At 23.7% G+C, this 14,621-nt stretch overlaps 1 protein-coding gene across 3 annotated transcripts in view; it reads right to left on the minus strand.

Moving 5' to 3' along the window:
- LOC117179536 (cyclin-K-like) overlaps positions 1–14,621 on the minus strand; it is a 111,717-nt gene that overhangs the window by 13,739 nt on the left and 83,357 nt on the right. For all 3 annotated transcript variants that reach the window (XM_033371436.1, XM_033371437.1, XM_033371438.1), the window contains 3 exons: positions 11,247–11,476; positions 6,714–6,845; positions 4,563–4,726 (listed from right to left, as the gene is read on the minus strand). In XM_033371436.1, the coding sequence (XP_033227327.1) occupies positions 4,563–4,726; positions 6,714–6,845; positions 11,247–11,465 (515 nt within the window). In that variant the 5' untranslated portion in view covers positions 11,466–11,476. The remainder of the gene's footprint in view (positions 1–4,562; positions 4,727–6,713; positions 6,846–11,246; positions 11,477–14,621) is intronic.

Genomic DNA, 14,621 nt, shown 5'->3' on the forward strand with positions numbered 1-14,621 from the left:
ATTCCTTCACTCATGTACGTAATTTTTGCAAAATCGTAAAAACTTTCTTCTGAAGAGTATCTTTTTAGTTATAAATTTTATTATGTGCTTGGAAATTTAATAATTTTATTAAAAAGAAAGCCTTTTTGGTTGCAAATTCAACTGTTTTGTTAAAAATTCGTCTTTTTTAGGTTAAAAATTCACCTCTTTTCGTAGCACAATAAACTTTTGTTTAAAATTCATATTTTCTGGCTGATAATCTTTTTGGATGAAAATTCAGCTCTTTTTTTGAAATGCAATGTTTATGTTGAAAATTTAACAATCTTTCTAAATAGTCTTAAAAAATCTGTTGTAAGAGAAAAATGCAGCTGCTTAAGAAGAAATAAAATCTTTTTTAGATAAAAATTTAACTATATTTTGTTGAAAAGTCATACTTTTTGGGTGAAAGTTCTGTTGTTTTGTTGAAAATTTTACTATTTTGTTTAAGTGTACTTTACATTCAAACTTAATATTTTTGTGTGGAAAAGATAACTGAAATGTTTTATGGATCAATATTGAATTTAAAAAAAAAATTTTAATGAAAAATTCATCTGTTTTAATAGAAATGTTATCTTTCTTGGATAAAAATGCATCTGTGTGTTTGGAAATTAAACTATGTTGTTAAAAATACATACTTCTTGGTTGAACATTCTACTATTTTGTTGAAGATTTAACTATTTCGCAGAAAATTTACTTTTTGTTTGAAATTTATATTTTGGTGTTAAAAAATTAACTAAACTCTCTTGTGAATGAAAATTCAACTCTAAGAAAAAGAATGGTCGTTTTTTTAATTTTAAAAAATTCATCTGTTTTTGTACAAATTTCATCTTTCTTGGATAGGAATGCAACTATTTGGTAGAGAATTCAAATATTTTGTTAAAAATTCATCTTTTTTGGTTGACAAAAATTCGTCTTTTTGGATTAAAAATTCAATTTTTTCGTAGAAACTTATTTCTTGTATACAAATTCAGACTCTGATAGTGAAAAGTCAACTGAAATCTTTTTAAACAAAAAATTAAACTATATTTTTGAAAATTTATCTTTTTGATTTAAAAATTTATCTGTTTTAGTAGAAATATAATTTTTTAATGAAAATGCAACTTTTTTGTAAAAAATTGCTTTTATTTGATTGACCATTGAACTATTTTCTTTGAAAGATTTGTTTGAATCACTTTGTTAAGAAATCATTTTTTTTTTCTTGAAGATTTATATGTTTAGATGAAAATTCATCTCTTTGGTTTAAAGTTGAACTATTTTGTTGAAAAAATTATCTTTTTTAGTTGAAAATTCAACTACTTAGGTCAAAGTTAAATTGCATTATTCAACAAAATTTTTTGTTTAAAATTAATTTATTGAATAAATTTAATCTTTTTTATTAATATATGAACTATGATAATTTTTGATGAGGAATTTATCTTTTTAGGCTAAAAATTCAACTATTAGGTTCAAAATTGAACTATTTGGTGAAAAGTTTAAGTATTTTAAAATTTTTGAAAATAAATTTATAAATTTGAATATTTTAAATTTGCTGGTATTGGAATATTAATAATCAAGGAAAATAAAAATTATGCAAGGAAAAATCAGCGAATTCTGAAAATGAAGTTCTCGGACATTCTGTCTCATTCTACTAGCAATAGCAAGCAAAACATTTCTGAAAACTAAACATTACCGTTTGGAACGACTCTGGTGGAAATTTTGTTACAAAAAAGTACAAAAACACTAAACCATTTTTTACATGAATCTGCAAATAAATACAATAAATTACAATTAAAATTTAAAAAATTGTACAACTTTTTCTATTAGTCTGACGAATTTGGTACATTTTTGTATTTTATTATATATTGTTGCATTTTATTGGAGTTTTAGTTTCCTACAAGAATTTACGAAAAAGTAAAACTACAAGAATCTACAGATATTTAAAGGGTTTGCAGTCAAAAGCTTTTTCTTTTTCGACCTAGGATGATAATTATTTAGAAAATTGCAATGAGATCATTTTAAATTAAGATGTGTACATGATCGCCAATAAGAAAAAAGTTCTATGTTTTTAAACTATAAATAAATTTTAGACTATTGAAAGGCTTTCTCATGTTTAATTTTTCATGGTACGAAGGCAATAAAATATTTCGCATTTTTCTAAACAATCGACTCGAAATCAAAGTTATATAAGTATGACATTATGTCTTCGTAGCCTCATTATATTTTGATACTTTTTTAGACCAAGTTTAATTTTTAGCAAAATTATTTCAAATTTATCGAAATAATTGGAAAATATCCAAAAATGTCCCTCAATTTCTTTCGGATCCCTACTCGTAATATGTATACATCATCGCAAGTTTATTTTAATAATATTTTTTTCTTAGTTTCTAGATATTCAATTAATATGTTTAATTTAGAAAGCTTTTCAAAATTATATTATAAGATATTCTTAAATATATTAACACCGTCGATTAATCCAATAATTCATGAACACTAAAACATAATTATTAATTTTTTGAATTTGTTCCTAAAGTCCATGAATTTGATAATAATTTAAACAAATTTTTATTTTATCCTTTAATACTTAAAATTCAGTGCATATTTAGGTAAAATTGATATGGGAACTAAATTAAATTATATTTAAACCGCTTCAAATTCCTAACTTTTCAAGTATGTAAAAATATTGCATTTTTAACAAGATAGATGAATTTTTAGCCAAATAGTTAAATTTTAAGCCCGATTAATTTTCTTCCAAAAAATAATATTTTTCAGCAAAATACATGAATTCTCAATCAAACATTTAAAGTTTCTACTAAACACTATTAATTTTCATCCAACCAGTTGATTGTAGAACTAAAAAAGGATCAGATTTCAACCAAAAATGGAATAAAGAAATTTTCAGTTAAAAAAAAAAATTAATTTGCCACACAAAACAACGAATTTACAACCAAAGTCATGAATTTTTAACTAAAATGATGAATCAGCAACTGGCATAGATTAATTTCAAACTAAAAACATGAATTTCTAAGAAAAAAGTTTCACTTTTAACAAAGTAGTTTTTGTTTCAATCAAAACGATGAATTTTCAAAACAAAACAAAAAAGAATATTTAACTTGAATACTTGAATTTTCAACCGATAAGATTAATTTTTTACAAAAAAATACTATTGTCCAACAAAATTCATGAATTCTCAATCAAATATGTGATTTTTCAAAGAAAAAAGATCAATTTTCAATCAAATAGTTCAATCTTTATCTAAAAAAATCAGTTCAACGCATGAATTTTCTACTTTAATGATGAATCATCAACTGGAATAGATGAATTTCAAACCAAACAATAATAAATTTACAACTAAAATGATAATTCTTAACTGCAATAATTGACTTTTAAAAAAAGTCGTATTTACCAAAAATACGAATTTTTAACTTAAAAAGATAATTCTTTAGTCAACAAATGAATAGTTAAATTTGTATTTGAAAGAATTAATGCTCAACCAAAAAGAGAATTTTTAACTAAAATAATCGAATTTCGAACTGGAATAGCTGAAATTTGCAGTTAAATAAAAAAATTAAATTTTTAAGTACAATAATTGAATTTTCAGTAAAAAAAATAATTCTCAGCGAAAGAAAAAACGAATTTTCTATGAAATAGCTATTTTTCATGAAAGAGATGAATTATCAATCTTAATTATGGATCTTCAACCAAAAAGTTAATTTTTAGCAAAAGAATTTAAAATTCAACCAATTAATTAAAATTTCATTCCAAAAAAGGATAAACTTTGAACGAAAAATGCAGTAGTTAATATTGCAACCAAAAAAATATTTTAATTTTTCATCAAAAATAGACGAACTTAATTAAAATAGACGACTTTTTAACATGAGTTGAATTTTCAACTAAGAACAAAAATTTTCAGTGAAGAGAGAGCAAAAATTGCAAAGAAACTGCTTAATTTTGAAGCTAAAAGATGAATTTTCAACTTAGAAAATAAATTTTCTAGCAATGGGAACGATTAATTTTTCATAAAAAACATTCATTTCTAATTAAAAACGCTACAATTTCAACTAAACATAAAAAAATAAGAAAGCTTTCGAAAAAATTCCCTGACTTTAAAAAAAAATGCCCTGATATTTCCAGGTGTATCCAGAAAATTGCAAAAAAAGAATTTAAATGACGCATATGGTGTCCAATCGATTGCTAAATAATTGAAAAACTTCAAATAATCAATTTAAAATTATCTCATTGTAATATTCTAAATATTTGTCATTTTAGGTCGAAAAGGAACAACTTTTTGGCTGCAAAACCTGTAGATTCTTGCAGTTGTACTTTTATAAATTCTTGTAGGAAGTTAAAACTACAATTAACAGTAAAAAGTTCATCTCAATAATAGAAAAAATTGGTACTTTCCTATAATTTTGGTTGTAATTCATTGTAATTTTTTGTATATTCATGTAAAAATAGTTTTAGCTTTTTGTACTTTTTTTCTAAACATTTTTCCATCAGAGATGCAGAAAAATATTGTCGAAAATTGTAAAATACTTGTATTAAAATACATATTTTTTAATGGTTACCTGTCGTTTACGAAGGTCCAAGCCATTTGGATCATATTTTGTAATTTTACTTTGTCTCCTTTGAGGCACTTTGCATATCTCAAAAGATATTTGTAAGGATGCTCTACTTGAAGATCGAACTTAATTGTTTGCAGCAATATCCTTTCTAAAGTCATTACTTCTTCCTAAAAGCAAAAATGCTTTCGTTAAAATTTTAATTTTTAAAACTTGAATGACCGGATAAAATGTTTCAAAACTGAGAAAAAAACGGAAAAGAATCAGATTTTTTCTAATTTGCTTGCATCTGTGTCAAATTATTATAATAAATAAATTAGGAAAATTAAAATCGTAAAACAAAATAAAATTTTGAATTTATTTTTATTGCAACGAGAAATCCATTTTTTGTATATTGAGATGATGCATCCAGATGAAAATGCATTACAATTTTCAAAATCATTTTTGGAAGTTTGTTCTTTAATTTATAAAAAAATCAATCAAAATTCTTAAGTCTTTCTTGTTATAAAGTGCAATTTTCTTGCAATTTTTATTGACTAAAACAACACTCAAAATGTTATTAATTAGTTTTTATAATTAAAATTGAATAATTGGTTAGTCTATGAAAATAATCAAATGTATCTGTATAATATTAATACTTAAATTATTCATTGTAATATCACAAATTTTATATCAAATCATATAATGCACTTTCAAATAAGTCCGAATAATAAAATTCCTAAATTGGAAAATTCCAGAACAGTTTATAATATTACCAAATTGGAAAATTTCCTGAATAATAATATTTCGCACAGCAAATTACAGAATTATAAAACATCTGAACTAGAAAATTGCCGAATTTAAACAATTAAATTTTTTGTAATAAATATTATTTATTTATTAAAAATGCAATAATCAAATATTATAATTTAAAAAAAATCTTTTTAATGTTTAAAGTTTCTAAAATTATTGTTATTTTAAATTCAAACAATAATTCTAGAAACTTTTAACATTAGAAATATTCTTTTATTTCGAAATATTTTATTATTGCATTTTTATAAAATATATAATCATTCTTAACCAAAATTTCCATAGTTTATATTCAGAAATTTTTTAGTTCGGATATTTCATAATTCGGCAATTTTCGGTCCGGAATTTTATTATTAGGAATTTTTATTATTCGGGAATCTTCCAATTCAGAAATTTTACAGTGCCGGGAATTTTATTTTTCGGAATTTTCCAGTCGTCCCTAAAAGCGTTTTAAATTGGTGAACTGTAAATATAAATAATTAATGATTTTAAAAATTGAACTGCAATTCAAGTATTAAAATTTGAACACCAATTGATTTTACAAGACACTTTTATTCAATTTCAAATCCTATTGAAAGAGCAATTATAAATCAATTATCAAAACTAAACAATTTGAACCTGAATTATTTAAAAGTAATATTAATTCTTGAATTTAGTGCATTGTAGATGATAGCGAGGATTTATATTTTATAACCAGAAATCTTTAAACTGTTTAATATATAAACATTTCAAAACTAAATTTTTTCAGTTAAACTGCATTTAATTTAAAATTGCTCAAATAAAAAGTGTTAAAAGCTTTAATTTTATACGTGTAAATTATTGAGCCTTCCAATAAAAAATTTCGAAATGAAACTTTTTCAGGCTTCAGTTTTAGAAGTTGAAAATTAAAAATACTTCTACTTTGAGTGCATTAATTTTCAGTTCAGTTTTAATCACTTCAGATAAAAAAATTTCATCCATTGACAACCCAGATTTAGCTACAGTTCTTGGAAATAAACATTTAATTATACTTACAAGTATCATAATGTAATTATTAATTATAGCATGTTCAAAAGAGAAAATATTCTTGCGTGTGAGAAAGATTTTAAGAATATAAAAATAGTTTATTTAACCAATTTTATTGTTTATCCGACTTTTTCACATCCATGTATATCCAATTAAAAAAAAATGTTAATGGAAAAATGCATTTAAAAAATCATTTAAAATTACTTAAAAACTATAAAATCCCATAAAAATATTATTTTTTCTTTTCCACATAAAAATAATTGTTTAATCCAAATTAACTGTACATGAATTATTGAGAGACTATTAAGAGTCCTCGAATTTGAAAGGTATAGAATTTTTAATAATTCTTTGTCTTTTACTTACTTTAGGATCTTCTCCAAAGGTCAAATATTTTTGATCGCTGAGCAGAGTCTTGGCGATCTTGATAATGTCTTTACATTTTTTTGGAGTTTCTTCTACCTTCCCAGCTAGAAATAAACAGCCACAGGCAGTTACCTAAATTAAAAATTGAAAGTACAATCATAATTGAAATTGGTAATCAGGAATTTATTTTTTAACGATTGACAGGATGACCACTGATCGGTAAAATTTGGAATTTTAAGCAACGGGAAAGCGTCAAGAATTTTGTTTAAAAATCTACTATTATATTTTTGATTCGAAATTCATCTTTTCTTGTTCAAATTTCTACTATTTAGTTAAAAAATTAATTGATTTATTGAAAATTCAAATATTTTATTACAAAGTAAATTTTTTGATTAAAAATGCATCTTTTACGGTTGAAAGATAATTATTTTAATTTAAAAAGTGTATTATCATATTTTTTTACCGGAAATTTATCACCTTTGGTTAAAAATTCTGCTATTTGTTTGAAAATTTAATTATTGTGTTGAAAACTAAACTATTTTCTTAAGAAGTCATCCTTTTTTGTTGAAAGTTTATTATTTTTATTTAAACAGTCTGGAACTGTATTTTGAGTTCAGAATTAATTCATTTTGATTAAAAAATCTACCACTTGTTGAAAAAATTTTATTGTTTTGCTTGAAAATGTAAGTATTTTGTGAAGGAAAATAATCTTTTTGGGTTGAAAATTCATCTTTTATTGCTGAAAGTAGACTTTTTAATTGAAAAGTCTATTATTATATTTTGGTCCAGAATACATCTCCCTTGGTTAGCAATTTTACTATTTGCTTGACAATTCAATTCTTTTGTACATTTTAAAAAGTTATATTCTTTAAAAAATAATCTTTGCTTGGTCAAAAATTTATCTCTTTTGGTTGAAAATGCTACTATTTGGTTAAAAATTTAATTATTTTGTTGAAAATTGAACTATTCTTATGAAGTCATATTTTTGGTCCGAAATTGATCTGTTATTGCTAATCATTCGTCTTTTTAGATAGAAAATTCGTTCTTTTAAATTGGAAATTTATCTTTTGGTAGGAAAGTGATCTCTTTAGGTTGAAAATTCATCTTTTATTGCTGAAAGTAGGTTATTTTTAAATGAAAAGTTTTCTAATATATTTCTGGTCTAAAATGCATCTCCTTTGGTTAGAAATTCTACTATTTGTTTGAAAATTTAATTATTTTTGTACAAAATTCTACTATTTTCTTAAAAAGTCATATTTTTTGGTTTAAAGTTAATTCCTTTTATTTGAAAAGTCTAGCATTGTATTTTGAGTTCAAAATTTATTTCATTTTGTAAAAAATTCTAATATTTAGTGGAAAATTTCATTATTTTCTTGGAAATTCAAGTACTTTTTTAAAGTAGTTTTTTTCATAGAAAACCCGTCATTTTGGATTAAGAATTTATGTTTGAGTAAAAAAGTAATATTTCTCGGTAGAAAATCCATCTTATTTTATGGTTGAAATTAGATTCTGTTGTAATTGAGAAGTCTCCTATTTCATTTTCGGTCCAGAAACTATTTCTTTTATTTATAAATTCTACTATTTGGTTGAAAAATCTACCATTTTCTTCAAGTCATCTTTTTTGGTCCAAAATTAAACTTTTTCGTAGAACATTCGCGTTTTTGGATAGAAAATGAATCTTTTTCGATTGAAAATTCATATTTTTGTGGAAAATTTATCTTTCGTGTTTTAAAATTAATCTTTCTTGGTTGAAAAATCAACTATTTTCTAAGTGATCCGTCTTTTTAGCTTAAAAAAATGAACTATTCGATTGAAAATGTAACTTTTTTCGTCAAGATGAATTTTTTTTGTTTAAAATTTGATCATTTTATTAGATTCATCATAGCAGGTTTAAAATTCAACTATTTGGTTAATAAAAAGAAACAAACAGTCAAGGCTTAACTAAACTGCGGGACCTCGCAATTGGTTATTTACTTGCCAATAAAAATATGGACCAGCAATCAACAACATTGATTTTTTTTTTAAATCTTCTAATAAAATACGTTGATTTTCAATAAAATAATTTAATGTTGAACATATTAGTTGAATTTGCAACCTAAAAAGATAAATTCCCAATAAAAAAGATGAAATTGATATGGAAAAAAATTTTTAAACCAAAAGACGAATTTTCAACAAATAAAGATTTTTCGCGCAAGAAATAAATAAAAGTTTATCTACATCGCTGAGACTTCAAGCCAAAAGACGAATTTTCTCCACAAAAATTGAATTTTCAAACCAAAAATATGACTTTTCAGTAAAAAATTTATTTTGCACCAAACTGGTGAATTTTTACCCACAAACATTGAATTTTAAAACAAGAAAATTAATTTCCTTTTTAATAAAATAGGAGAATTTTTAACTAAAAAAGATCAGTCTTAAAAAATGGAAGTTACATTTTCAATTAAAAAATTAATTTTAAACAAACAAAAAAAAGTTTTCGACTAATCAGTTACATTTCCAACTAAAGACATAAGCTTACAAACAAAAAAAAAAATTTTTAACAATGTAGTTGAACTTTCACCCAAATATTTGAATTATCAATTAAAAAAATTGTTGGTTAAAAAAAAAAGATAAACTTTCAACCACAGATGAATTTTCATCTAAAAATATAAATCTTCAAAAAAAAAAAATGATTTCCTAAGAAAGTGATAAAAAAAATCTTTCAAACAAACTAGTTGAATACTCAAGCAAAGAAAAATAATTTTTAACCAAAAAGTTTTATTTTCACGAAAAAAATCAATTTTAAATGAATTTGTAAATCAAAAAGATAAATTTTTAATAAAAATATTTGAATTTTGTGTTAAAAGAGATTTCAGTTGAATTTTCGCGATCCAAATATTATTTTTTAAATGAAAAATAAATTTCTACGAAAAAAATGAATTTTCAGGCCAAAAAGACGAATTTTTCGCCAAAAAGGATGACTTTTCAATAAAATGATTGAATTCTCTACCAAATAGTTGCATTTTTACCTGCCAAAAAATAAAATTTCTCTTAAAAAAGGTGAATTATTATTTTAAATTTTTGTTTGCTTGAATAGTCGAATTTTTATACAAAAAAGATTCCAGTTGACATTTCAATATCAAGATTTTGTACTAGAATATATACCATACATAAATTTTCAATATAACACAACAATTTTTTTAGAAGTTAAACTTTCTTCCAGACAAGATTTAAGTTCATTTTTCAATACCAAAATATAAACTTTAAACAAAAAGTAAATTTTCTATGAAATAGTTCAATTTTCAACAAAAAAGTAGAATTTTCAATCAAAAAGTATGACTATTTAACAAAATAGTTTAATTTTGAACCAAAAGTTTACATTTTTATCCAAGAAAGATGTAGTTTCTGCTAAAGCAGGTGAATTTTGAAATTAATAAGTAAACTTTAAAAAAAAAGAGTTAAATTTTCAACCGAACTAACAACATTTTCATATTTTTAATCAAACTGTTGCATTTTTGTCAAAGAAAACTGAAAGTTCTAACTAAAACTGGTGAATTTTAATCCAATAATATTTTAACTAACATTTCAACACAAAAACACGAATTTTAAACAAAAAGTAAATATTCTAGAAAATAAGTGAATTTTCAACAAAACAATTCCAATTTTATTTAAGAAAGATACAATGTTTCTATTAAAAAAATGAACTTTTGAATCAAAAAGACCAATTTTCAGAAAAAAATAGTTTTCATCCAAAAATATTTCAGTTGACTTAACAGCAAAAGATATGCATTTTAAACAAAAGGTTCATTTTCTAGTAGAAGAGCTCAATTTTTAACACAAAAAGACGAAATTTCAACAAAACACTTGAATTTGCAACTAAAAAGAATGTCTTTTTAAGAAAATTGTTAAATTTTCAAGCAAATAATAAAATTGATAACTAAAAAGATAATTTTCAGGAGCTGTTACGTCATTTAAGTACGGTCCCTTATTCGGAAAAAATTCATTTTTTGTTTGTTAAAATTTGGTCCCTTTTGCTTGAAAAATCAACTATTTGATTTTAAATCCACCTGTTTGGTTGGAAATTGAAGTAGTCCAATAAAAAATCACACTTTTGTTAAAAACTAACTTTCTTGTTGAAAAACTAATCTTAACGAGTTTAAAAATAATTTTTTTCTACACAATTCCACCGTTTTAGCTGAAAAATTCAACTCTTTTGTTGAAAAGTCATATTTTTCTGTTCAAAATGCAATCTTCTCATTTAAAACTATTTATTCCCTCATTATTCCTCTATTTTCTTGAAAAATCGCCCTATTTCCCCCGTGTTGAGAGAATTTGGGGCTGCGAAGTCTGAGTTCCAAAATATTTTTTTTTTCTTCAAAATTTACATGAATAAATTATTAATATCCAATAATTATTATAAACGCTGAAAAGTCAAGCGGGAAAATGTAATTTTTGACCAGGAAAACTGGGAAATAGCCATGAACTTTTTTTTTTAATTTGAGTGGCCACCCTGGATCGAAGATGTTTAAAATAACTGTTGTCACAAATACTTACATAACGAGGATATGTTTTAAAAGAATGGAACATGTAAAATCGGTGAAAATAAACAACTCCAGTTGCTATAGTGTTGTAACCAAGATCCATTTTTGCTCCAGTGTCTATTATAAATCGTGCACCTTCTGTCCTGTATCGACATTCGGTTTCATAACTAATTCCATCTCGAATTGAAGGTGTGTCTTTTAACTGCTCCTTCTCGTAGTACCAATATGGCATTTTTCAGGAATCTGAACATTTTCAGTTTCATTATTTGTATATGTTGCAGGCAAAGAATTTAATTGAATACTTATTACATACATTTCATAGGCATTTTATATAATCTCTAGGCATTATATATAATGCCCAGTACGATTTAGGTAAAGTATATAATCTTGACTTTGAATATAATGATGCATTTAAAAAAGAGAGATTAATTAATTGGCGAACACTCATAGAATTCAACAAAGTTTTAGTAGATATTTATAAAAAAAACATGGCACTCTGGAAGAACATTTTGATTGACGCAGAACTTTGTTTTTTACGCATAAACGAATATTGGGCTGAAACTTAGTTTTGCAGGAATATTCAAAAAAACCCTGTCTTGCTGAAAAATCATGAATGGTATCATCAACTTGCAATTTATCATTTTTATCAGACGTTGAGGTTTTTTATAAAATAAAAGCTTATTAAATTTTTAAGAGATTCGCGGCAGAAAATTTCAAAAACATTATTTTTGTCATTCATTATTTAATAAAATTTTTTTTTTAATTCCAGAAGAACCATTTTTGTGAATGTTATTTAAAATCATTCATATAATATACACCAAGTAAAAATCTAGTTTTTTGATCTTTTGGTGCTATTTATTATTTTTTGCAGTATTTGAAATACACATTGTTTATAATTCTACTCCATATTGATAATTAGATGTTTATATAAATTAATTAAACAACGTTAAATTGTTTTTAGAATCTTTCTCTGAGTATAGAAATAGAAATCTGCGTTTTTCCCCGAATTTACCAACTTATTAACTTTTCAGTCAGAGCGAACCAATGATAATTTAAATTTAAGATAAATAATTTTGCAATTTATTATTATTTATCACAATATTCTTTTAAAATAATGCTAAAAAGTTGCAGTTTCTTCTATATACTTCCACGTTTTATCAACTTTTTCATAAGTGTGAGGTAATAATGGATTCAATATAACAAACATAATTGTTTGAACAAATTATTATTGTTTATAACTATCTTCTTTATTTATGCTAGATAGATGTGGTTTTCTTTTAAATTTTTAACTTCTTGTTCACTTTTTATTTTTGAATTAATTGTTACCTCACTCTATAAGTACAAAGTGGACTATAAGTTGGAAATTTCAGGAAAACCACAACTTTCTATCAATATCTAAAGAAAAATATTATTAAATATAATACTAAATTCTTGAAACAATAATTTCATCAAGTTGATTTAATTATTACTTCATTTTGAAGAAAAAGATGAAAATAAGTTTAAAAATTCGAAAAACCGCGACTTCCGAACTCTATTCTAAGAGAAAATTTCTTTTAAAAAAATGGTTGAAATAATTTATATAGACATATAATTATCAACAGAAAGTAGTATTTCATGTATTATACATAATTTGCATTTTTTTAAACCGCAACAAAATCAAAATTAGCGCTAAAAACTAGCCAACCCCAATTTTCCACTTATGGAATTTCTTGGCACTCTATAAAACAGACTTCTGGAGTTGATATTTGAAAAAGAAGGTTTGATTCATATTTGAACAAATGAAAAATAAATACAAACAAATTTCAAATGCATTTGAAATTATTTTTTGAAAAATAAGAGATCCCATTTTTATATTTGAAGGGCTTTTAGAGAACATTGTAAACTATCTTTTACTAAAATTTTTAAGGAATAAAAAGTGAATTTTTTTTCAAAAACTGAATTAGGCATTTCTTTTAAAAAAGGCTATTAAAATTTTTGTACCACAAATTTTTTTTCAACTGTGTTTTACTATGAATAATAAATAAAATACATCTTCGTATCTTAAAAATCACTAAAATAATGAATATTTAAATAAGCAAAAATTTCTCAAATGTAAAATATTTATTACACATTGTCTGGTCTCTTCTGGGCATTATATCTCATTCCTAGGTAATCTATATAATATAGAGTATTAATACTTGATTAACTTTAAATTGACAAGATTCTTCTCCGTTGATAAAATGATTAATTAAATTTAATGATTATACATTAATAATTCATTTTATAACTATTTTTATTATTATTTATATAATTATAAGCATTTTTGTCAGTAATTTTATTAATTCAAATATTGTAAACCAAAGATTTGAAATTGTTTGACAACTTTTTCCAATTTACGTATTAATTTTGATATCATTCCCTTCATTGAAAATCACTTTGCCTGGACTCTGTTAGGCATTATATATAATGCCTAAGGATTATATATATTGCCAGATTATATACTTTGCCTGCAAAATATCCAATATAATAGATTTTCATAACAATATTTATTTTAGATCGGAAACGATTTTAAATTATACATATTTTACTTCCACTCTTCGAAACAAAATCTTTCCTTTAATTTTGATAATTATTCGAATGATTATTAATTTCTTCTCTGATAAAATAATTTTCTTTTTGTTTTAGAAAAATTTGTCTCCAAAGAATAATTTATACAAATATCACGGCCAGGGTAGGCCTGGCTAGGGATAACCAGGAAATCAGGGGATTTTTTTGTCAGGGAGAGTCAGGGATTTAAAAAAAAAATCTTGAAAAATTCAGGAAATTTCTGTAAGAGGCATTTAAATAGCTGCTAAGAAAATAAATGAATAATAAATGGATAAATTTTTAATTTTTCAATTTCATTTTGAAAATATTTCTTCAGTTTACAAAAAATTCTATATTAAAAATGCTACAAGATTAAGATGCTAATCTTTGAATATTAATAATCAGAGAGAAACTGTTTGGATAAAAATCAACAATCGGTATGAACTTTTTTTTTTGTCTGAAAACCCTTTATTTGTTGAAAATTCGTCTTTTTGTTTAAAAAATTCATCTCTTTCCTTGAAAACTGATTTTAAACAATTTTTAATTCAACTATTTTCTTAGAAAATTCATGCATTTTGTTAAAAATCCTTCTTTTTGGTTGGAAAATTCATATCTTTAATTGAAAATCCATTTTTTTATTTAAAATTCAACTTTTTGTTAGAAAATGAATGTATTTCGTTGAAAATGCATTTTTTGTTGGTCATTCATCTTTGTAGGTTGAAAATCCAACTCTTGGGTTGAAAATTCCACTGTTTTTGGTGGAAGTATCTTTTTTGTTTAAAAATTCGATTATGGTAAAAAAATAAAGTATTTTGTACAAAAT

Source organism: Belonocnema kinseyi, chromosome 9, assembly GCF_010883055.1.
Source record: "Belonocnema kinseyi isolate 2016_QV_RU_SX_M_011 chromosome 9, B_treatae_v1, whole genome shotgun sequence".
In the NCBI taxonomy this organism is placed as follows: Eukaryota; Metazoa; Arthropoda; class Insecta; order Hymenoptera; family Cynipidae; genus Belonocnema; species Belonocnema kinseyi.